This window comes from Moschus berezovskii, chromosome 8, assembly GCF_049115385.1.
Source record: "Moschus berezovskii isolate FMDL1 chromosome 8, NW_MosBer_1.0, whole genome shotgun sequence".
Taxonomy (NCBI): Eukaryota; Metazoa; Chordata; class Mammalia; order Artiodactyla; family Moschidae; genus Moschus; species Moschus berezovskii.
The window spans coordinates 88,769,980-88,793,603 of NC_142467.1; the positions used below are offsets into that span (position 1 = coordinate 88,769,980).

Sequence of the window (23,624 nt, forward strand, 5' to 3'; positions counted from 1 at the left end):
TTTTAGAGAATGTATTATGCATTGGGTTCAGATTTAGAGATATCCATAGGAAAAATTCTACTGTAATTATAGCCTTATTTTAATAATGGAAGATAAAAGTCTGAATAGAGACTTTGATCATGTTCATGAACATGTACTTGAACACAAGTGTTGTAACAATGAAACACTGTAATGATTTACACTGAATCACCATTGCACTGTTGATATAGTGTAGAGAAACCATTATAGAAATGGTAACATCCTACAAAAATGTGTATTATTTTAACATGTTGTCATTATATTTTAGCTTTTTAAAATATTTTGAACAAAGAAAGTGTTGATCCACCCATTTCCTTGTCTCTTTTTAGCAGATTTATAAGAGTATAGTACTTAGCCTCACAAATCATAATGAGAAGATTTATTGTTTTTCAGCCTTTTCCCTGGGAACAAGGAAAAACAAAAAGCTTATAATACTGTGGTAGTTTCATTGTGTTTTTCTTTTTAAAAATTAAAAAGTTTTACAATTCTGTGAAACGTTTAAAAACCAGTTTAAGGTTTTCTTGTGAGAAAATATTGTACATGATTCACATGATTTCTTAGATTTTTCAATAAAATATGTGAAACTTCCTGTTGGGAGGCAGTTCTTCATGAGTCTCTCACATTTCCACATGTCTTGGCACTGTATGCTTTTGTTCTGGACTATCTTCTAAAGGATGTTTGTGTAATGAACAGCCTTGGAAGGTAAAGATAGTGTCTTTTTTGGAGCAAAGGGCAAACATGCTTATTTCTCATTATGAAAGTTTCAAGTTCCTTAAAATTGGGGTCTCTCTCCTGTAACAGTTCACTGAATGTGCAGGTACTGCCTGGCTCTCTTCATGTCATCCTGTGGGAAGTGGGGCTCAGGGAACTGGTGCAAGAAATGCTGGTTCTCTGGTTATTGCTCTTGCTGTAAGTAATAAAAGTTCTTTGTCTCTAACCCAGGAGTTTTATGTCTTCTGCCCTGAAAGTGTGGCAGGCTAACTTGATAGATTGAAAGTAGAGTAAAGCCTCAAAATCCTCATAGTTCTTAAGACTTCCCTTAATAATATTTTCACCTTCATTTTCATATAAGGCAAGTTTGTTTCTAGATTGTCCCTTACTATGGGTGTCCTTTAGTTTAATTGATGAGAGATATAAAATCAGTCAATTTCAACACATCTTATGGAAAATAGTAGGGGAATGGGAGAGGGAAAACTTACATAGTAAGAGAAAACATTCTTAATCCATCCCTTGATTCCTGAATCCATGAATTGGTGCAGAAATATCACCATTTACTGATCGATGAATTAGACCCTACACAACATCTTAGAGAACCTCCAAAATGTCTTCACCCAGCTGATGCCAGAATTGAATACTTGGGGAAGAAAAGGCATTGTTGCATCATTCTGTCAGGCCATTTGTTCAGGGTGATGGGGGACATGGTAATTAATACTGGAGATTTCAGAGAACATCGGTCCACTGCCCCACTTTTTACTGTAATATGAATTCCCTGAAAAGAAACAGTGTATCATATGGAACACCCTAATAGTGAATGAGGCTTTTGGTAAGTTCATGGATGGTATTTTGTGGAAGCTTTGCAGGCTGGCGATACACATCCATATTCAGGGTAAGTGGCTATTTGCTGTAAAAATAGTCCATTGCCTGTTTGGTGATTAAAGTGATCTAATGTAATCTTACTGCAATCCAGATGTTTTGCAGGACTGACAAGGACTTGGAAGGAGCATGGTTTGAAAATTGGTGATGAAGAAATTTTGAAGAAAAGGTATGTGAATAACTTACATTCCATTTGACTGCTCACCAAAGAGCACTATCAGGAGGGAGGGCTTAATCACCCGTTGGACAAGTTGACAAGTTCTGTGTATATTGGCCAGTCTCTTTCATTAGCCACCTCTGTCCTTGCCCGTGAGCCCAGGAACAGAGACAGTAGTGGCAGGACTAGAGATTATGCATGGACTCAGTAACATGACCTTTCACTCACCAAGACCCCTCCAGCTACAGCCATTGCAAGGGCTCAGCCTAACAATAGCAGAGAAAATATTTCCCAACATGGCACCATTCTATGGCAGGACTAGCCCACTGCCTTGATTGTACTAAGATTACTTTAGTTCACTTTAATCACCAAACAAGCAGTGATTTGTTCTCACAGAAATAGCCACTTACCCTCAGCATGGATTTGCCTTTCCAGCCTGCAAAGTTTCTGCCAAAGCACCATCCATGAACTTCTCAAATGCCTTATTCATGGTTAGGGTATTCCATATGGTATGGTTTCTGTTGAGAGAATTCATGTTACAGTAAAAACTGTGGCAGTGGACTCATGCCCATATAACTCTGGCACTACCATATTCATCACCTTGAAGCAGATGGCCTAACAGGATGATGCAATGGCCTTCTTTTTTAAAATATTTTGTTCTGGCACCAGCTGAGTGGAAAACATTTTCGGGGGCCTCTAAGATGTTGTATATGGTCTGATTTCTCTGAGTTATTATGTATGGTCTGATTCATCAACCTATACATGGTGATATTTCTATCTAGATTTACGAATCAAGGGGTGGAATTGAGAATGTCTGCTCTTCTGTGTAATTTTTCCCTTGCCCATCTGTTTAAATTTGTGATAATCCAGTTTCATTCTCCAAAATCCATCGATCTTCTGTAAGGACAATAGGCAGAAAGAGTGAAAGAATGAATTAATGAATTGATCATTCCTGCATCCTTCAGATCCTCTTTGGTAGGAGTAATTCTCATCTCTTGATGAATACCATATTGATTTTGTTTCTAATTTTGGTATGTAAGGGCCAGTTCTAGGGACTGACAGTGCCATTACTACCATAAAAGCCCTCATTCTACAGATCATGGGGTTAACCAGTGAAGCAGGAATTCTGCCAGTTTCTGAGTATTTCTCCTCCAAATGTACCTTTCAGAATTAGGAAAATAACTGTCAGATAGGTTTAGGGACTCTGATTCAGTATGAGACAGATTTAAGCCAAAGCTTAATTAAAATGTTTGACTTCCATAGACTCTTGCTCTGACTGTGGGACTTCAGTGGCAATTCAGGTCACCAGCAATTAGTATCGATTCAGAGTCAGTAATCTAGTAGTCATCAAAAGTCTGATTATTTCCCTCTTCCCAGTATACTCATCCCATCAGGGAAGACTAGAAGTTAGATTTACAGTATGAATTTTGGAGAATTTGCAGCAGAATCCTTCCTCTAAAAGATATAGCCTCCCCTTTATTCAGAAAGTTCTGGGTCTGTATACCTGCTGTCACATGGAATGGATCAAGGAAAAGGGATTCCCTGGTGTGGTGATTCAGGTCATAGTTATTTTCATCAAGTCTAGAGATTAAATGTTTATACAAATCAAGTAAGACTTTAGTAGCATGCTCATCTCTTTCAGTACTCTGGCCTCCGTAATCAATTAACCAATGCCAAAAATCTTTGTAGGTCAAACATTTACCTTTACCCTTTTGACTCTGCTTACCCCTTAAACCATACCCATCTGGTCTCTGGAATTTAAATACCCTTGTAGAATTCCATCATCCTCATTAAATTCAAGAAGCTCTGTTCTGTGGCAACATTTCCCAGTGTCCTTTCTGGTTTACAGAGAACAGCTACTGTGAAGTTCTTTAAGGATTCCAGTACTACCTTCACCAATGTATTTTTCAAGTCCTGGTGAAGGAAATATCCTTTGGACCCTCTTAGGGGACAAATTTGACACATAGACGAGCACATCTATTTTTTTTTTTTTAATCTCTCTAAATTACTTTCCTCTTTATTACGAGGAAGTTATAGCAAGGAAGTTTTAGTATCTCAGTTTCATTCCATGTAGACCACCATTGGGTTGTTTTCAGTCTGTTAGAGTTACTCCCAGACTTATGAACGAACAATTTGAATCCAGAATCTCAGCTTAGTGAACCCATATTAAAAGCAATGAATAGAATATTGTATTCCTTTTACCCTGATTTATATCATTAAAAATATTCCTATACTTATATCTTGGGTTTCAGTTAATGTGAATTGGTAAAATTTTCCTTTGGCCTGTATGTTAACACCTTAGAGTCATACTTTTTATCTGGTTCTGGATCTTCCAGGACTTGAATCTGAATATAGATTTAGAAGATATCACAGGTGGTAGGACATCAGCAGTATAGTTTAAAAGGTTTTATTTCAAGGCAGTCATAAAAGCTTTCTGGTTCCCAACTTAGACCTTGAGCTGTGAATGTAAAACCCTGGTGTATCTTTCTCTAAGTTTTCCACCTGATTTAGAAGCAATGAATCCAACCCCAAAGTCCTTATTCTATTTGTTTCTATGAAAAATTTGTATTGCAGCAGGTATTTTGTAACCCAGGACCTTGTTTTCTCTAGGTACTTCACTCCAGGTAACTATCAGTGAGTTTATATAACCATTCTGCCCTGAATGACCAGCGTCCCACTTATTGCTTGTCATTAATGCCTTTAAGTCTAGTCACATCAGAGAACTAACTCCAGGCTTCATTTGTAAAATTCTGTTCCTTGGAGGCACTTCTGGTACTGGTAGTTGCCAGGGTTCAATCAGCAAATCTTTGTTAGGGGATGACAGATTTGAACTCATACAGCTGCAGGAAGAGCTGGGGAAGTGAAGGTCCGTAAGAGGAGTTGAAGGATCAGAGCAGTCACTAACCAGTCTGAGCAGCCAGGCACAACTAGATAAGTTTAACTATGAAGGAGTGATTAGTAAAGACGTCTATGAGATACTGTTACCTGTGTGTAGCTTCTTGCTTTGTAGGACCACAGCCAGATATTGGATAGTGAATCTATTTCCTGATGGTCATCAGCACCTACAGTTAGAAATAAGAAATGGATGTGGAGCCCAGAAGAGCAAAGGCGATCTAGAACCTACCTCTGCCTCTGTTGCTGTATCTACTTGCAAAAAAGAATTTCAGATGAATGGATGCTGCTTCCATTTTGCCTTCCAAATCTCACGCTAATTTCTCTTTCAGCCATGTCTAACCCTGACTCACAGAAAGAAGGGGATTCTGGAAAATGAAGTTGGCCTTTTTATGATTTTTTAAAAATATTTTTTATAGTAGATCCTTGTTGGTCATCTATTTTAAATATAGTAGTGTGTGCATGTCAATCCCAATGAAGTTTGTTTTTTAACTATGGATAATAGAACTTCAGGTCTCCCCAGGTGGAGCAGTAAAGAACCTACTTGCCAGTGCAAGAGACATAAGAGACACAGGTTTGATCCCTGACTCGGGAAGATCCCCTGGAGGAGGGTGTGGGAACCCACTCCAGTTCTCTTGCCTGGAAAATCCCATGGACAAAGGAGCCTGGCAGACTACAATCCAAAGGGTTGCAAAGAGTCAGAAGTGACTGTAGTGACTTAGCACACACACATGATGACTTCAAATTTCTTTTATTTTCCCCCATTTTGCTTTATTTTCCCCCATTTTGAGATGATCAAAATGAAAATCAATCTCTTATGCTCTCTTAAAATAGCAGAGAGCCTTTTTTAAGCATTTAATGTATACTAAGGGTTCTCTTAACCACTATACCTGTTAAAGCTCACAGCACCCTTGTAAGGAACCATTAATACCTTCACATTGTAGCTGAGGAAAGTGGGACCCAGAGAGACTCAGCAACTTGCCCAAGAGCACAGGTTAGTTGCATGTCACAGAGACACTCTGACTTCCGCTTCTGTGCACTCAGGTAGCCTAATTGCCTCCTTTATTCATCAGTTTTGAAAATGTTATATGGTAGATGCAGAAGGATTTATAATCTAATCACAGGCTTTCTTTCTAATCAAAACTATCCAACTAATTTTCAAAGTAAGATAATTTTATGAACCCAACTGTTCACCTGAATATTGTCCAGACATTTCCAGTGGAAATAGTTTTGGATATTTCAGTTGGTTTGGCATAAGAAAGGAAGGGACTGAGGAAGCATGAGAAGAAAAAAGAATATGCTTAATTAGCATTTAGATAGTTTTGCCTAGTGAACCACATTTAATTCTATTTTTATCATTCTCATGTTTCAAAAGACTTCTAGGCCCAAATCCAAGGAGAAATGATGCTTTTATGAACATTCGTTTTAAAGAAAGAACAAATGATTAGGTGCATGGTAAGAGTCGAGAAGGCGCAGATATCCAGATCTCTACCAGATTATTCCTACAGTATAACTACTTATGTTTATTTATACTCTGTTCCTCTAGAATGAAGGTGTTAGTGACAGTGAAGAAATAGAACCCTTTAGACAGTATTTATCCAATCACTCTCAGGTCAATTTTTTGTAGTGTTGAAAGGAGAACAGTGAAATGGGTGTTATGTGATCAAATAAATTTGGCAAATGTTAGCATTAATGAAGTGGAACTTCTCAGTCTTCTGTGTGAGTCTGTGTGTTGTAAACTACCAGAAGAGAATATGAGGTATATCATAAATATATTTAGCAGTGGGATCCTTTTTTCACTGGGCATGATTGATTGAAAAACAGAGCACTAAGCCATTTTTTTTATCAAATTTAATTGCGTTATCAATTTCCAGTCAGAGGAGAGCCCTTTTTAGGGCTCTGAAAGAGGTAACAGCCACCATTATTTATTGAGCAAATGGCTTTGTGAGGTTCTTCGACATGACTCATGTGAGGATGGAAGCATCCAATAAGGCTGCTCTTTCATGATGTATCCAATAGAGCGGCTCATAAACAAAAAGAGAGAACTATATTATCAAACAAAAGATAATAAGAGGATAAACAGATCACTCTGAAGTTTCAAAGGAAGGAAAAATCATGTCTCTTACTAGAGAAAATATGTGAAGTTTCTGTGAAAGGCTGGGTGTGTCAGCCATGGCCGGTGAAGTATGATTAGGAAGTGATCAACATCCAGGGTTGGGAAGAAATGATTCTAGGCAGAAGGACTGGCCTCAACAGAGGCACGATTTAGGGGTGGAGTGAGAGTGGGGCTTGGCCAGTAGCAGAAGAGGGAGGAGAAAATGTGATTTCCTGATCGTCAGCCATGTAGGCTACCCGTAGGGATAGTAGTGAAAAATAAGAGCTGGTGATTTAGGAGTGATGGTGGGAGAAGATGGGCAGCCTGAAACTGAACTTACAAAAGGGAGGAGATAGTATACAAAGTTCTGAGCATCTAGAGCTCAGTGGAGGAATCTAAAAGGGCGCCTAAGGAAAACTGATGGCTCATCTCACCTACCTCATACTTTGGCTAAGGAAAGGATCTAATCAAATATATTTGGATCTGGGTTTTGTGTCTCCACTTGCCAATATAGAGAGCCAAAGAGAAGTAAGGTTCTTCTTGAAGATGTGTGTTATTCCCCAAAGAATCTTTTAGGAAAAGCAAACAGCCTGAGAAATATTTGTTCATTAGATGTGTTCTGGCAGCAGCCGGAAAAGTCCAGAGTACCAAGGACATGTGCATACACATAACACTTGATTCTTCAAACATTGATGATTTAACTCTTTTGTTATCAACTGTCAATGAAGTCCTTCTTACTTTCTCCGGTAAGTATACTGATTAAAAAAGAAACAAATATTTTAAGTATTATAAGACAGTGATAGAGTTTGGGTCCAAAAATTATTGCGAAAAATGCTGGTTGTTTAATCCAGTTTACAGCTATCAGTAGGACACATGATTTTTTTCAAATACCCTCATGTTTATTGCCATAAAGAAGGGAAGTACTCTGCAGCATCTGCTTGATTCAAGAACATCCTGGCTGCTGAGTCTAATAAGCCATAGGGCACTCTTCTGAAATCTGGTGCTGATATATTCCACATGTAACCTCATTACCTTTGTAAGGAAATCCTTCCTGCTGAATCAGATGGGTTTGCCTCTGAGGCACAAACTTAACAGGCTGTGTCTTTTAAACACTGCTGATGTGTCTATCCTTTGCCTTCTCTTTCTCTAGATGAAAATCCATATTTTCCTGGTAAGAAGTACGGTTTGCCAGAGACAGAGTGGCTTGTAATGAGAGAGCTTATCTACCTTAAAGTCATCATAACTTCCTGGCTTGAGATGCTCTCCATAACCTCACTCCCACCTTGGCTCATTGAACAGCAGATGGGTTCTCTGAGGCAGCATGTCATCCAAACCCAGCCGCCATGTTCTCCTCCCTTTCCAAATCCGCTTTGTGAACACCGAGACCCATCACAGTAGTTTAAACAGCTAAGAGCAGAGTCAGAGACCTCAGTGAGTGAATGGACCAAGGCAACAGCAAGCGATCAAGCAAATTCTTGCTGTTTCCCCCTCAAGCTGAGGCTGACAACCTAAACGTGGTTAAGTTTCACGTGACCCTGAGACTCCGGGAGTCAAAACGTAAGAAGAAACAAGATCCTGCATATCACATGTGAGGCTGCTGAGACAAGGCCAAGCCAGCTGGGTCAGCTCGGCAGTGTTCAGAGAGAAGCATCAATTAATGTCTCTCTGCAGGGGACTAGCACGTGCTCCAGATTGTGGGCTGGGACCCTGAAGTTCCGGTAGCCTTGATCCAAAGAGTACTTCCTCTTAAGCTGTTATTTCTGTATGAAGATGCATCTTCATTCATCCTTTACAACTGAATAAGTATGGGCACAGCTGTTCCGTTCAAGCATCCGAGGGAATAGAGAGAGTGTATGTGTGTGTGTATGGTGTGAAGGGTAAGTCAGGATGCTCCACTGTCCCCTGTGTTGATACGTCATTTCGAGAGTGGTTTCTGAGCACAGCCCACAGCCATGGTTTCACACGCCCGGCGGGCACCCTCAGGCTCATTAATAATGGACCACTCTGAGAGCAGCAGCCTTGCTCACCTGTTTTCCAGTGTAGATGCAGGGAGGCATGGATCTCTCTGTTTTGCCAAATAACAACCATCCTGACAAGTTCCTGCAGCTCGATGTGAAGTCTTTAATGAGGAACTCAGCCCTTCTCCAGGCCAGCCTGGTGAGGTTTCCGGGAGGGAATTACCCTGCTGCACAACACTGGCAAAACCTCGTCTACTCACAGGTAAGGTCTGGGAGCACGTATATATGCAGATGGGGGCTTGCTGCCTTCTCAGCATCTGCCACTTCATCATTTGTGCAAAAATGCTACAGGCAACAGAGTACAGGATAGCTGCTCACTCTTGCCATAGAAAGGAGCTTTCTCTCTTCGTCAAGGGAAGGAAACTTTCTCTGACCACTTGATCAACTCCGTGAACTATCCCAACCATTCATTTTCCTTCACGCCCCAGCTTCTCATACTGTCTTCTTTTTGGATTTTTGCCTAGCCTCCCCTTCAGATGTTTTCAGATCAATTACTGCATTTTCAGATAAGGCTCTGGGTGGAACCCCACCTCTTTCTTCTGGTGTAGTCTAGGCAGAAAGCATCCAAAGATTACACTGTGGGCTCATACATGGCCTCTAAGACAACTGAATCTTGCTTCCACCTCATTTAGACTGGCTCCCTTTCCTCTTGTGGGATAGAAACTCAAACAGTGAAATAATGGAAACCTAATGATGGAAAGAAAGAAAATAGAGGGAACTCTCTACCTGAGAAAGGTGCTGGCTGTTATTGTAGACGCTCTTTGTTTCTCTGGGTAACCATGTAGACAAGACTTAACAAGCAATCTTCAAACCCAGACTTTATTTATTGCTCTCTTCTTCTGCATCTTCCTTCTTTTATGCTAACCACAAGAGAAGGATACAACTGATGAGTTCCATGTGCTGAAAGAAACATAAAGGCCCTGAGTGTTGCACAGCTCATGAAATAGGAATAATCTTTGTTTTAAGACATGAGGGCTAACGGGGTTAAAGGTTAGTCAATTTAGAAACAGGAAGAAGCATTTCATTTCAGAACAGATGTGAATGACCTGCAAACCCCTGCAAATCATTAAATCCTGTGGAGTGGTTCAAATTCCCTGAACAGAAATTTGTTTTCTTTTAAGAAACAGTTGCTACTCATGAGTCCTGGTGTAAAGTGACTCCTTTGTGGTGTGTTTGTGGGCTTCTCGGGACCCTTATCATGAGATCATTCAGAATCAAATACACTTGGATGGTTATGTAAGTGTTTCCTCCACCTATGAGTGTTTTAATTCATTTCCATTGTACGGCAGCCTATTATGACAACTGACTTTTTAAAAAAATTTTACATCCTTCCCTTTTGTAATTTTCAAAACCTATCCACACACATCTTTTTGATGGCTGCTTTTTGTATGTTTTTCTTAGTTTGTTAAATGTGATGAAATTCCTACTTTGTCTTTCTTACTGTTTATATCATGAACTAAAATAATTCAACAGTCAGCTTAGAATACCTTGGCCCTCCTGTGCTATGAAGTTTAGTCTAAGAAAACATATCCAATAAATTCCTTTGAGGTTGGAACACACCGATCTAACATCTTTTGTTTAGTACTGAAGTTGACCTGTTTCCTTCATGTGGAACTTCACAGTTTAAAGCTCCGTTGAATATTGTTCCTAAACCTGAATGAAATGCAAATTTTAAAGGGCATTTTTTTCCCAACAGGCCCTGAGGTATAGAAATAGTTTTACAGGGCAAACCAAGGATGTAAAAATCTGTTTCATATGTCTTTGAATGTGTCGTTGGTAACTGTAAACTATAAATAAACTTGATTTAGTTATAACTTTACCCTAAAAAGAAACATCTAATGACTACTAAATAACGCTTGGAGGGAAGAAGTAAATCAATTGCAAATTTAGTTAGTTGAGTAAGTATGGCTCAAATGAGTAAAAACAATTATATTTGCTACTGTAGATTGCAATATGTCAATAAATAATGCTTCTCTCCTTGGTTGGATCTTAAAAATCCAAGAGTGGTAATATTTATTGATAAAAAAAAAACAAACCTAAAAGAAAAGAATGTATGAAAGTTGCAAGTCACTATGGTGATACCTGGAATAAGGGCACTGAATATACCAGGTGGACTAAGGTATTAGGGGTGCGAGAGGTAGCAGGCAGCTATTCAGTTCAGTTCAGTCGCTCAGTCGTGTCCAGCTCTTTGCGACCCCATGAGTCACAGCACGCCAGGCCTCCCTGTCCATCTGTTAAGTAGTTCTTAATTTAAAACCCTCACTTTGTTAGCTTAATGTCTCACTCCATGGGGAGACATTAAGCCAAGTGAAGAACATTGAATAAGGAGATTTGAAACTTGGTTTCTTGTCTCAAATCCACAATGAACCAGTTTGAGAGGCATCAATTATGGCCCTTATTCAGTCCATGCTTTAGTATTTCCACTTGCAAAATTAGTGTCGTATTCATTTTACATAGTTCCTTAAAAGTGAGAGCAAATAAGGTAAAAACAACTGACAGAGTTTCCTTTAAGAGAATAAGAAATGGGTATCATCATCATCATTTGCTATTAATAGCATCCCCAAATGTGTTTAAATTAGCCTATTAGAATTTGGAATAGTAGATAATACCAATTGCACTCTTTGATATATACCGTGGATGGAGGGGGGTGGGTGTGTGCGGGTTAGAGCGTGTAGTCAGTACTTCTTGCAAGCTCTGTGGCCAAATCAAGCAGTTAGATTATATACATCTGTGAAATCCACACAAATTTCAGAGTTGCGTTAGCTTACCTTTTTGGCTCACAGTCCGTCCATCCCCTGCCCCAGGTACATAGTATTTAGAATTAAGCCTACCTTAAGAAATGTCAAAGGACTTAGCCTACAAACATTGCCTTCAACACTGGTAGTAACCGAACAGTTGAAACAAGAGACCTTCTAGGGACATACCTGGCAGTCCAATGGTTAAGACTTTGCTTCCACTGCAGGAGCCAGGTTAGGGAACTAAGCTCTCACACACTGCGCAGTGCAGCAAGAAGGAAAAAAAAAAAAGTAATGTATTTATATTCATGATTTATGTTTTATGCTTTTTTGAAATTCATATTCCACCTTCAGAGGCAACTTTCTAAGCCATTTTACATGAGAAGAAGCGATACCATGCATATAGAAAAGTAAGCAAGGATGTCCCCAGGCACGCCAGCATCTCAGGACACTGTTCATTCCCTTTATGAACATGCATACACAGGTCACCTGTATCTGCAGGTAAAGAGTACAAGCAGGTACATCTTGACTTAACTAGATTTATACTTTTTCTTTAATTCTTTCACTAAAGAAGTAAAGAAGGCTTCTTGATAAAGTTCTTCCCAATGCAATGAACAAACTTTTGCCAAAATCTAATATTTCTGGTTGTTGAAATAATTGGGGGCATGTATCTGATGAAGGCATTTGGAAATATATTCCAAATATTTCTGCCAATCCCTTTATCAGTTCAATTCAGTTCAGTCGCTCAGTCGTGTCCAACTCTTTGCGACCCCATGAATCATAGCACGCCAGGCCTCCCTGTCCATCACCAACTCCCGGAGTCACTCAAACTCATGTCCATCGAGTCGGTGATGCCATCCAGCCATCTCATTCTCTGTTGTCCCCTTCTCCTCCTGCCCCCAATCCCTCCCAGCATCAGAGTCTTTTCCAGTGAGTCAACTCTTCGCATAAGGTGGCCAAAGTACTGGAATTTCAGCTTTAGCATCAGTCCCTCCAATGAACACCTAGGATTGATCTCCTTTAGAATGGACTGGTTGGATCTCCTTGCCAGTCCAAGGGACTCTCAAGAGTTTTCTCCAACACCACAGTTCAAAAGCATCAATTCTTTGGTGCTCAACTTTCTTCACAGTCCAACTCTCACATCCATACATGACCACGGGAAAAACCATAGCCTTGACTAGACGGACCTTTGTTGGCAAAGTAATGTCTCTGCTTTTTAATATACTATCTAGGTTGGTCATAACTTTCCTTCTGAGGAGTAAGTGTCTTTTAATTTCATGGCTGCAATCAGCATCCACAGCAATTTTGGAGCCCCAAAAGATAAAGTCTGACACTGTTTCCACTGTTTCCCCATGTATATCCCATGAAGTGATGGGACCAGATGCCATGATCTTTGTTTTCTGAATGTTGAGCTTCAAGCCAACCTTTTCACTCTCCTCTTTCACTTTCATCAAGAGGCTTTTAGTTCCTCTTTATAGAGGAAGGTAAAAAAAATAATTCCTTTTCTTTTGGTATAAATGATAAAATATATTTTTTCAGATATTGTAGTGGGATTTTCCTTCTGATTAGCAGTTAGACTTCAGAATCTTTCCAGACTAATGTATTTGGTATATCTTTTCCTGGCTTTTATGATGTTTGTCTGAGAACCCAGGGGATTTCTGGACTATACCTATGAACGAGAGCAGAAGATCAAGGGCAAGGAGGTTGCTCTTCCCTTGGTTTCTAGACAAGGTCGTCTCCTGGGTGTATTTCCTAATCACCTTTCCTCACTTTTTTTTTTTCAGTCTTACAGCTCTCTTTTCTCTTTAAATTCTAATATTTCTTCTTTCTCCCTCAGCTTTGTTTGTTTTTGTGTATCATGACTATATTTCACAATCTGTCTGTGAACACACATGTCATGCCTTCTCCAGGACTGTCTCTTAGTACTCCATATCCTATTTCAATAAGAGCAGCCTGTATAAGCTTATATTTGGGCAAAATGTTGTCGGACTTTTGAGGTACATAAGTTACTGTCTGGTAAGTAGATTAAGGAGCATCATTGAATTGCTCAGGATTTTACTTGCAGTTATCAGGACACGATTTTATCAAGTTATGCTGAATTTGTGTCATTTACAAAATCTCAAGTGGGGTCAGAAATTCACCCTTGGATGATAATGCTGCCAGAAGCATCACCCAATTAGTCCTTTCACTGCTCCTCAATGAGACCCAAATGCTTCTGGCACTGAAACCTTATTAAAGCGCAATGTGTGTCACAGAGCACATGGGGGACTCCAGAGCCCTGTTTACTTGGAGCAGAAGGCAGAAGAGGTCTGGGTTGGACTGGGAAGGCTTGATGGGTGTTGTCTGAAATTTCAAATTTTATCCTGTAAGTTTGGAGGGGTTGATGAAAAATTTTAAGCAAGAGAATCACATGATCAAATCTGTGTTTCATAAAGGTAAGCATTTAGTAACTTGGAAAACAGAATTATCGTGACCAGTGGGGAGTTACCTTCTAGGAAAAGTTGTCTATGGGCTCACATGTGAAATATAAACAAAATACCCTGTTTGCATTATGATTATGATAGGAATTACATTGTAAGTATAGAACACATTGGGGAAAATGGAAATCTTTATGATCTTGATTTTCCCAATTTGTGAACATGGTATATGCTACAGTCCATGGGGTCACAAAGAGTCAGACACGACTGAGCGACTGAACTGAACTGAAACTTTTCAAAAAGAAATAGCTTTCAGTATCATTGATTCATTCCATCATATATATGGGTTATTTTTCTTTTAATATTTATTTATCTCTCCTGTCTTTATTATTTCATGGTGACTATCTTCTTAGATTTACTCTGACCAACATTCGTCCCTTACCAGATGCAGTCACTTCGTTTATCCAGTGCCCCATCCATACAGTCCTATAATCTTTGCTGCACTAGAAATGCAATCGCTGCAGTAATTCTTCCTTCCTGTATGGGGAAAATGAAAGAACGCAGACACTGCTCCAAAATAATTCTGAGATTCTACTGGGAATAGTTTGTGTGGCCCTCCTTCCTCAATGGTGGGGAGGATGGATTAGCCCTGGACTCTTCTCTTTAGAAGATCTCCTGGGGCATTGTTCTCTAGAGTTCCTGGTCCAACGCACCAGGAAACATTCCCTTGTTCATCAAAGTCTTTTGCCATATCAGAGTGGGCCCCCCTCAAGGCTGTAGAGGCTTCAAAATTCACTCCTATTAATCCATTAATAATAAATACATCCATGTTTGGAGGCATAGGGTTACTGCTGTTTTGTTGGTTTTGAATGTAATTTTTAACAATCTTAAAAACTTTTAGGTCTAGGCTTGTGGTTTCTCTGGTGAAACATTTCTTATAAAACTTAGTGTGAGCTATTTATTAATGTAATCATTTCTATTTTGTTGTGGTCACTTCTATATGTCAGTAAATACACCTTAAGTTCTTTGAAGGCATTGATCTCAAGTAGGCTTTAACGGTTTGCTTTTCTGCCTCCATTTCTCCATCCTTTGACTCAATGACAAATGCCTGGAGACAGTCAGGAGTAATAGTTATGAAACCACACCTTAACATGGCCTTTATCCTAAGTCATTTCATTCTACTAGGAAATTTAAATGGACTTTTTTTTTCTTTTTTGCTCAGTTAGTGTTTGGAGTCTATAAACAGTCAGATTTTTAACAATAAAAGGCATCAAACTTCCATAGTTTCTCTCTTTTTTTCTGGCAAACAATTCAGTTCTTTCTATCATTTCATCTCTTTCTTATAATACATGATCCTTGTACATGTATTCCTTATACATGTACATGTATCCTTGTACATGTATTCCTTATAATATCCCTCATAGAGATACAGGGGATTAGATTCCAAATGACCACAGATAACACACCAAACATTTCTTGCTGTATGATATGAATAGCCATCCATCCAGCTTCTGATACTCCTCTCATCCCTTTCTTAACTGCTAAGCCAATGCCAACAGTTGTAGAATTTCAAGCTATCACTTTCTGTACTAAGGGGAATGTAGGCTAGGCCACACTATGATGACAAAATATGAATAACTAAAAAGAAGAAAAACTGTGCATGGAAAGTCTGATAGGTTGGCTGGGGGGAGAGGTGGGGCAGCTCTTTTCCAAGCAGGATCCCAGAGCTTGAAGTTCTTTCATCTTACATAGCTCTGCCATCTCAGAATCCTTGCTTACAATGATACAATAGAAAATGGGAAGTGAGGACAGGTGAGCCAGAAATCTTGTTGGAGAATTCAGGGGCTCGGCCTGGAAATGATCTCTGTTACTTTTGACCCCACATCAACTAGTAGAATGAGTGGGCCCAGTTTAACGTCAAACAGCCTGAGGAAGACAGTCATGCCTTGAAAGGGAAAACGAAATTGGTGAGTTTAACCGGTCACACCGCCAGCTCTTCTTTGTTTATATTTGCCTACTATATATTTTTATTTCCTCCACTCTCATTTTTTCTGAGTTCTTGTATTTTAAGTATTTTAAAAATCTCATATGATGTCTCTGTTATTTAAATAGAGGGTTTCATCTATTTATATTTAACATGACTCTTTCAAATTTTTTTGTTTCCTAAGATTTTCTCCTCTGTAGTCTTCATTTCAGGTTTCTTATCTTTTACATTAACTTTCTGTCATCTTTTTTCTTCTGCTGTACTGATTTAGAATCTATACATTCTTTCTCTATTTTTAAGTAGTATCTCTATCCTCTAAGAGAAATTATTTCTTAAAATTTCATAATTAAGGTCTTCTCAAGTGGCCCAAGGGTCTACACTTCCATTGCAGGAGCTATGGATTCGACCCCTGGTTAAGGGATGAGGATCCCATGTGCTGTGTGGCCAAAAAGAAGAAATGAACTTTCCCAATCAAATATATCTGTTAAAGATTTTACTGTTTAGTTTTAGGTTTCTCTTATCTTAAAACTCACAAATTAGTGATTATTATTTCTATTTTACCATAAAATCAGTGCTTGCTTAGATTTCTGTACATATTCATCAGCTCTTTTTCCTTTTGTTCTTTTTCTTTGTTTTTCCTAGCATTTCTTCTTACATCTTCACCTTTCATTCTAATATCAGGTTTCTTCCTGAAGTATATTTTTTAGAAATTCCTTCTTTATTGGACTATTAATTGTATACTCTCAGTGTTTGTCTGTTGAAAGTCTTCTATTTCATTCTTTTTATTAAATGATAGTCTATTTATACATAAATGGCATAAATATTGATTAAAGTGTATAAAGGATATGTGGACAAAGTCATGGTTAATAGAGAAAAGCCTAGGTAAGCTTTGAAGCTTATTTCCTTAAACAGTATTTTTTTTTAATTTAGTTTAGAGCCCATATTTTTAAAATAATGAAATTACTATTGTGCTTCCTTTTGATAAATGTAGTCCATGTAAAATGTAGAGCGGAAAATTGAAATCAAAGACATGCTTTGGTCTTCTTTCTGAAGAGATTTTTTTTTTAAAGTTTATCAAAATATAGGAGAACCTCAACCACAATTATTATATTCTGTTTCTTCCATAAAATTCTTAAAAAAAAACTATTAATTTTCCCTTCACATGTCCTTCAGACATGAAATTGTCATACAGTGCAAAAATAAGTGGCACTAAATTCTAAACCTCAGACATTCAAGAATACTGTTTAGAATTAATACCTTCAATGTTCTTTTAAAAATAGCTCTGATTATTTTTTCTATCTTTTGTATAGTAGTTTCTCAAAGTTTTTATACATTATAATAGAGGTTATTATGTTTTTTTCTTAACCCCTAAAACTATTTTTCTGATTTATCAGTTCAGTTCAATTCAGTTCAGTCACTCAGTCGTGTCCGACTCTTTGCGACCCCATGAATCACAGCACGCCAGGCCTTCCTGTCCATCACCAACTCCGGGAGTTCACTCAAACTCATGTCCATCAAGTCGGTGATGCCATCCAGCCATCTCATTCTCTGTTGTCCCCTTCACCTCCCGCCCCCAATCCTTCCCAGCATCAGAGTCTTTTCCAGTGAGTCAACTCATTCTGATTTATAGAGCTTTCTTATTTAGGAAACTCAAGGACTAGTCCAGCAGGCAAGAAAACAGACAAAGCCAATTTTTCAATGTCAGAAGAATTATTTCTCTTCAAAGAAGATCATAGATATCTAGCCTTGAAGCAAAAAACTTGAGTCAGAATTATGCTAAACTGAAACTATCTAAATTTTATATCGAATTGTTTTTTCTCATTTCCAGAAACATTTTTCCTGAGTTCATCCATCTTAAAGATGAATGCTAAGTCAAGATGATTTATTATTTCATTGCAAACTTTAGTCTTATAGAATATAAATTGATTTTGAACAGACCAGCAATCTAATAAAGTCAGATAAGACCTCCAAGTTGATCTCTACCTATCTAAAAAAAGTCTGGATTAAGAAAATTAGGGAAACCTAAGGCCAAAGAGAATATGAATGGCTTTATCTAGATGATTTTGGGGGGGCCAACCAGCCATTTCAGAAGGAAGCTACATATATTAGTTTACAACTTTGCTTATAGAAATGCGTATTTAATGTGACCTATATACCCCAATAGATGTGAGGGAATCAGTGCACTGATGATTATAACTCAGAAAAATATTAAGTGCTACTTAAACTTCTCTGTTTAAGAAGGCTGAAATATGTGAAACACATTTATTGAAAAATTGCTGTAAGATAATGAAATGTGTCACTAGTTTTTAAGAGTCAAACCTAAGTTTTCTGAAAATTAACTTACGTGGAATTCCTTTCCCTGATGCCCTATGATGAATAACACATTACTCTATATGCTTTCTGGTTCTTCTCCAGTTTATTTGGTCAATGAGTAAATTTTAATCTGAAATTTTTCTATCTTCATAATAGCTTTGTAGTCATAATAAAAAAAAAAGGCAAAGTAAAAATATGAAGGTCATACCCGACACAGAAAAACCACACTGTTTTTGTATAATCCATTTATATAAATGAGTACAGACTGACCTGTAATGGGGATTCTGGAGACACTGGTTATCCTTGGGGAGGGGAACCAGGAGTAATTAGAAGGCAGTGTGGGTGTGCTGGTATGGCTTGCTTTTTGGTAGTATCTTGGGTTTATTTGATATGTGGAAATTTATTGAACTCTACATTTATAACATATGTACTTTTCTACATGTATATCATGGTATAATTTTTTTAAAGTTTTTAAAGATCTGAAAGTCAGAATTAGAGCTATCCAATAGCCAGCTGGTCTATAGCGACATATAAGAAGCCAGTGCTAAGTTAGTCTAGTTCTCCAAGCTCTCTAAAATCGGAGTCCCAAGGGAGTTCCCATGAAAGCCAAAGCATAGCTATAAAATGCCTTTTAATCTTGACTTTGCTGGATTAATACAGCAGTGTTAAATATTATTTTTTTCAGTCATAGAATGCACAAGTGGGAAGAGGTAACATGTCATTAAATCTCAATGCAAGTGAACTGGGGAAAAATTACTTTCTTTCGAATTCTACTGTTTGAATTAAGGAACGCTGTTCTTTCTCTCTCATTGTAAAATAGCATTTTAATGAATGATTACTGAATCTGAACACGATCACATGCAAAGAAAGAACTCAGTAATAGAATCCTAAGTCAAACTAGATCCTAGACTTCTTCCTTCATTCATTGTCCTAATCTGTTGGGTCCAGGCAGAAGCATTAAACTTTCTGGTAGAGTTATTTCACGTTTTCCTTCCCTATCATCAGTGACCTCTTGGTAAGAGAAACTGTGTTACTGTGTTTCCCGACAGAGAGAAAAGAAGAATATCACTGCTCAACGCATGAGGGGATCCAGTGCGAAGGGCACCATCTCCGTAGAGAACCCCCCACCATCCTTATCATCAGTTCTGAAGAATAACCCACTATATGGTGATGTGAGTTTTGAGGAAGCTATGGAAGAAAGAAAAAATAATCCTTCGTGGACCGCTGAGGAATATGACAAGCGCTCCCTGCATACCAACCTCTCTGGGCATCTGAAGGTACTCAAGGCAGAGAGCCAACTCCTTTAATTGATGAGGGAGATCAGTTACATAATCCTAAAAGAAATGGGTGTTAAGGTGAGAGGCACTCTTCACTGGGCACAAAATCTCCAGATTTGAGGTCATTTTGACCTCTGGCTTTTACCTTCTCTCTTCTAGTCAGTATTTGTGTTTGTTTATATGTTTTGTGTTGTATAATTTCAGCGAAATCACTGCAGTGTAGAGAGAAAGAAATGATGTGACAAGAAGAAGGGTTTGCCTGGAAGGTATCAGGTTGTGAAAGTCAATTTGCAAGATTAAGCGTTTTTCCCTAGTTTTGAGATCATTTATGTTTGTGAACAGTTGAGTTGCTTATTCTACATTTTTTCAAATGTATTGATTAATTGCTGTGTCTTAGGCATTGTGCAAGGCAGTTCTCATCAAAGATCATTTTATTTCAAGCCTACTCGGTGATTTAAGATTGCAGATTTACATTTTGGACATTTTCCTGTGTCTCCGTAACAAAACAAAACAAAAGCATTTCAACACAGGAAAAGTATGCAATGAACTCATTCACCCAGCTTAAACCCAAGTCAAGTTTTTCCTTTTCTTTCCCCTGGTGTCACCCTTCAAACAGAAAGTCTAGGAATCCCTGAAAAGCAGGGAAAGTGACCCTGTTTTCCGAGTGGACCGGATTCCTACCCAACCTTGGCTGGCCTCTGCCTGTCCTAGGGCCAGAAAAGCCTGACATTTTCCAAGTGTAATGGTGTATGTCTGTCCTAAGCCTCATACCCTAGTCACCTACAGGCTTTTCGTTCTGAAGGGTACAGCATTACATCCCCTTAAAGTCTTATACTTTAAAAAATCTCACTTCTTTAAATATTGTCCAAAATCTTTGAAGTTTCTTTATCTCCCAGTGGATTTAGTGTATCTCATCCTTAATGTAGCCTCTTCTCCAGAGATGTTTCCATAACAGATGCTTCCCCCTAGCAACAGTAATCTTGTGTTTTTTTATCAGGAATCCAAAATCAAGACCTCTAGGAGATAACCTTCTACAACTTGGAAAGCTATATTGACATAGTTCACAAACATTTCTTGACTAGGTGCTAGAGCCTCTGTTCTTCTCTTTGTTGTTTACATGACTGACAAGGGTACTATAAAGAAGACTATTCTTGCCCTCCGAAAGTTCATCTGAGTGAAATATTAACAACGAGCAGTAACTCTAGGACAAGAGAGAGGAAGTGACAAGACAGAGGAAGACAGTGATAGTACGATTAGTAGAAAGTGCTGTGCAGATTCCGAGGACAAAGTCACATTGGATTATAAGAAGCCTTTGTGGAAAAGTTAATTTCAGCTGGACTTGAAGGATACGTAGAACTCCAGATGACATGGGTCATTTGTGTGAGAGGAGAGGCTCTATTCTATCAGAAGTAACAAGAATAAAGGCACAAATATAAGAGAGTAAGAGAGTTTGTCAGAGCAATAGGTAGTCCATTTTTGCTAGAGCTACAGCTAACGTAGAGAAGGAAATGGCAACCCACTCCAGTGTTCTTGCCTGGAGAATCCCAGGGACGGGGGAGCCTGGTGGGCTTCCGTCTATGGGGTCACACAGAGTCGGACACGACTGAAGTGACTTAGCAGCAGCAGCAGCACAGCTAACGTAATAGAAAAATGGGGGAAATAAGGCTAACAAACAGATTCAAAATAAAGGTCAAATGTAAGGCTAAAGAAACTGAACGTTATTGGCACTGAGGGGTAAGTTTTTGTCGGCAACACCATGACACGTTTAGGAAGACTGAATGTGAATATGACGTGTATGTCGCTTTGCTAAAACCAAGGCTGGCTCTCTTCCCACCCGTCTGCTACCTGCACACTCACCTCGGAGCAGAGGCCCCTCAGGTTGGAGACCGGGGGGCAGACCTCATAAAGTCACGACTTTGGTTTGTATTAGTATCTCTTCTTACACCTCATCAACTCAGCTTACTTCATCACCATCTCTACCCCATCTCCTAACTAGCACATGGAATGCCCAACTTAATTTCAACTACTTTACTGGCCAGGAAAGTTCCATGTGCTTCTGGTCACTCCCATTTTTCTGAATTACTAAGTTTATGAATTAAAAAAGGAGAAAAGAATCCCATATTTAGTTACCGACGCAAGCTATAAGCAGAATGTGGGAGTGAATAGTCTCCATTATGGAAGTTCTTACTGAAGAATGAGGCATTAACCTTGCAGGCAAAGTGCAGGCCTCTGATTAGGACACAGACAAAATGAAAATAAGAGTGAAGTCAGGCAAGGATTTTTAAATCACCTATCCTTCCGCATAGATCATTCAAATTTTATTTGAATAGCTTTCCTAAGACTGGACTTTGAAACTAATAGCAATGGAAGAGTTACATTGTCATCACCAGAATCCACCCAGCTAGTTATTACAAGGGTAATAAGCTAAATCATTACCTGTGCTGTGGAAACTGGCTAACTTGAAGTCACTGAGACTAGAGAAGCCGAGAGAGGGTGGGCAGCCCAGCTACGAGCCATTGCAATAATCCAAATGAGAAACAATAAATCCTGAAATGGATTTGTGAAAATAGAGATTCAGCATTCACCATAAATTGTTTGTCTACTAGATGCCAGGCATACACACTGAATCTTTAGCACTGAAATAAGGGCTTCCCAGGTGGTGCCAGTGGTGAAGAATCCACCTGCCAATGTAGCAGACAACAGAGGCATAGTTGGGTTAGATCCCTGGGGTGGGCGGATGCCCTGGAGAAGGGAATGATTGCCTTCTAATACAATATTATTGCCTGGAAAATTCCATGGACAGAATAGCCTGTTGGGCTACAGTCAATGGGGTCGTAAACATGACTGAGTACACACACACACACTCACGCACATAGCAGGAGACAACAGGGAATTGTGTGTGTGTGTGTGTGTGTTTTAGATGTATGGTCAGTAGAGTTTGCAGATGATTTTGGAACATAGGAGATAAATATGAGTTGAAGACAATTCCGTAGTGTTGAAAGGGAGACAAAGCCTGTGAAAGAATCAGAAACATGGGGATAAATAAGGACGGGAAAGGGTATATTGGGTCTTTTATCCAGAAGGGCAACAGTGCCAGAGTTTCTGCACGCTAACATGCTCTACACGGAAGACCAGAAATTTGAGAAGCACAGAGAAGACTTTGGACTCTTAGTCTTACTCCTCCTTCCATGGAACTCAGCTTCTGGATTTACTGAAAAATTCAGTAAACATCTTCATTCCTACTATGCCAACAAAATCAAACCCCCAAGGTCATCTGAAGCAAGGAATTTTAATTTTTTTTCAACTCACTAACCTGATTGGCACACACTGTTTATAAATTGTAAGAGACACTAAATTGGAAAGAACATGGCAGAAACACTCTTGTGTTTGTGACCCTAGAGTGTGAGCAATTTATTCAGTAAACAGTGAATTGTCATGCAGACCTACAGGTTGAAGCTGAGGATTCCTGGTCAGCCAGGAGGCTGTAGCTGCATGTTCCAGCTATTCAGAGAAACCTAGCTTCTGTTATTAGAGCCCTGACACTTAAACCTCACTCAAGGCAGTGTGAATATGGATGTAAATTACCTATACTCTCTTATTCTGCAATCTCAATTAGTCTGCAACATTGATTGATCCTCTCCTCCATGTAATTTTCTCTTAGGAAAATCCTAATGACCTACGGTTTTGGCTGGGAGAAATGTACACACCCGGTTTTGATACCTTACTGAAGAAGGAAGAAGAACAAGAGAAGCATTCAAAATATCGTCGTATAGGTCTGATTCTGTTCCTCGTTGCCTGCATCTTGGTTTCCATAGTGACTGTTAGCACTTTTTTCATCTAAAGAAACTACCCCCAGACACAGTCACTTCAAATTTCTTTAAAATCTTTCTAAATAAACAATTGCAGAAAAACATGTTCATGGAGTGTAAATGTATTGTTGATGGTTTGGTTAAATGTAATTGTCTTGGAGAATGCAAACTTCGTTTGAGATAATGCTGGCTTTTTCTGCTTTGTTCTGTGAAACCTTTATAAGAATCCCCTACCTGAGCCTAGGTCTTTGGGCAGCAGGAATTCTGGGGATTGTAACCTCTGAAAAGTATTAAGTGTGTATTAAGAAACCAAAAT

At 38.9% G+C, this 23,624-nt stretch overlaps 1 protein-coding gene across 1 annotated transcript; it reads left to right on the forward strand.

The window, feature by feature from the left end:
• The first annotated feature begins 8,798 nt into the window (after positions 1-8,798).
• On the forward strand, positions 8,799-23,340 carry MINAR2 (membrane integral NOTCH2 associated receptor 2). The gene is made up of 3 exons (XM_055430909.2): positions 8,799-8,975; positions 19,272-19,499; positions 23,161-23,340. The coding sequence occupies exons 1-3, from the start codon at positions 8,799-8,801 to the stop codon at positions 23,338-23,340; spliced, it is 585 nt and encodes a 194-aa protein (XP_055286884.2).
• Positions 23,341-23,624: the final 284 nt, after the last annotated feature.

Bases quoted from the DNA above. Each gene is read 5' to 3' on its own strand.
- MINAR2 (XM_055430909.2), top strand. From the start codon at position 8,799: ATGCAGGGAGGCATGGATCTCTCTGTTTTGCCAAATAACAACCATCCT. The intron at 8,976-19,271 runs GTAAGGTCTGGG...GTTTCCCGACAG, and splicing joins AAAACCTCGTCTACTCACAG to AGAGAAAAGAAGAATATCAC. The intron at 19,500-23,160 runs GTACTCAAGGCA...ATTTTCTCTTAG, and splicing joins ACCTCTCTGGGCATCTGAAG to GAAAATCCTAATGACCTACG.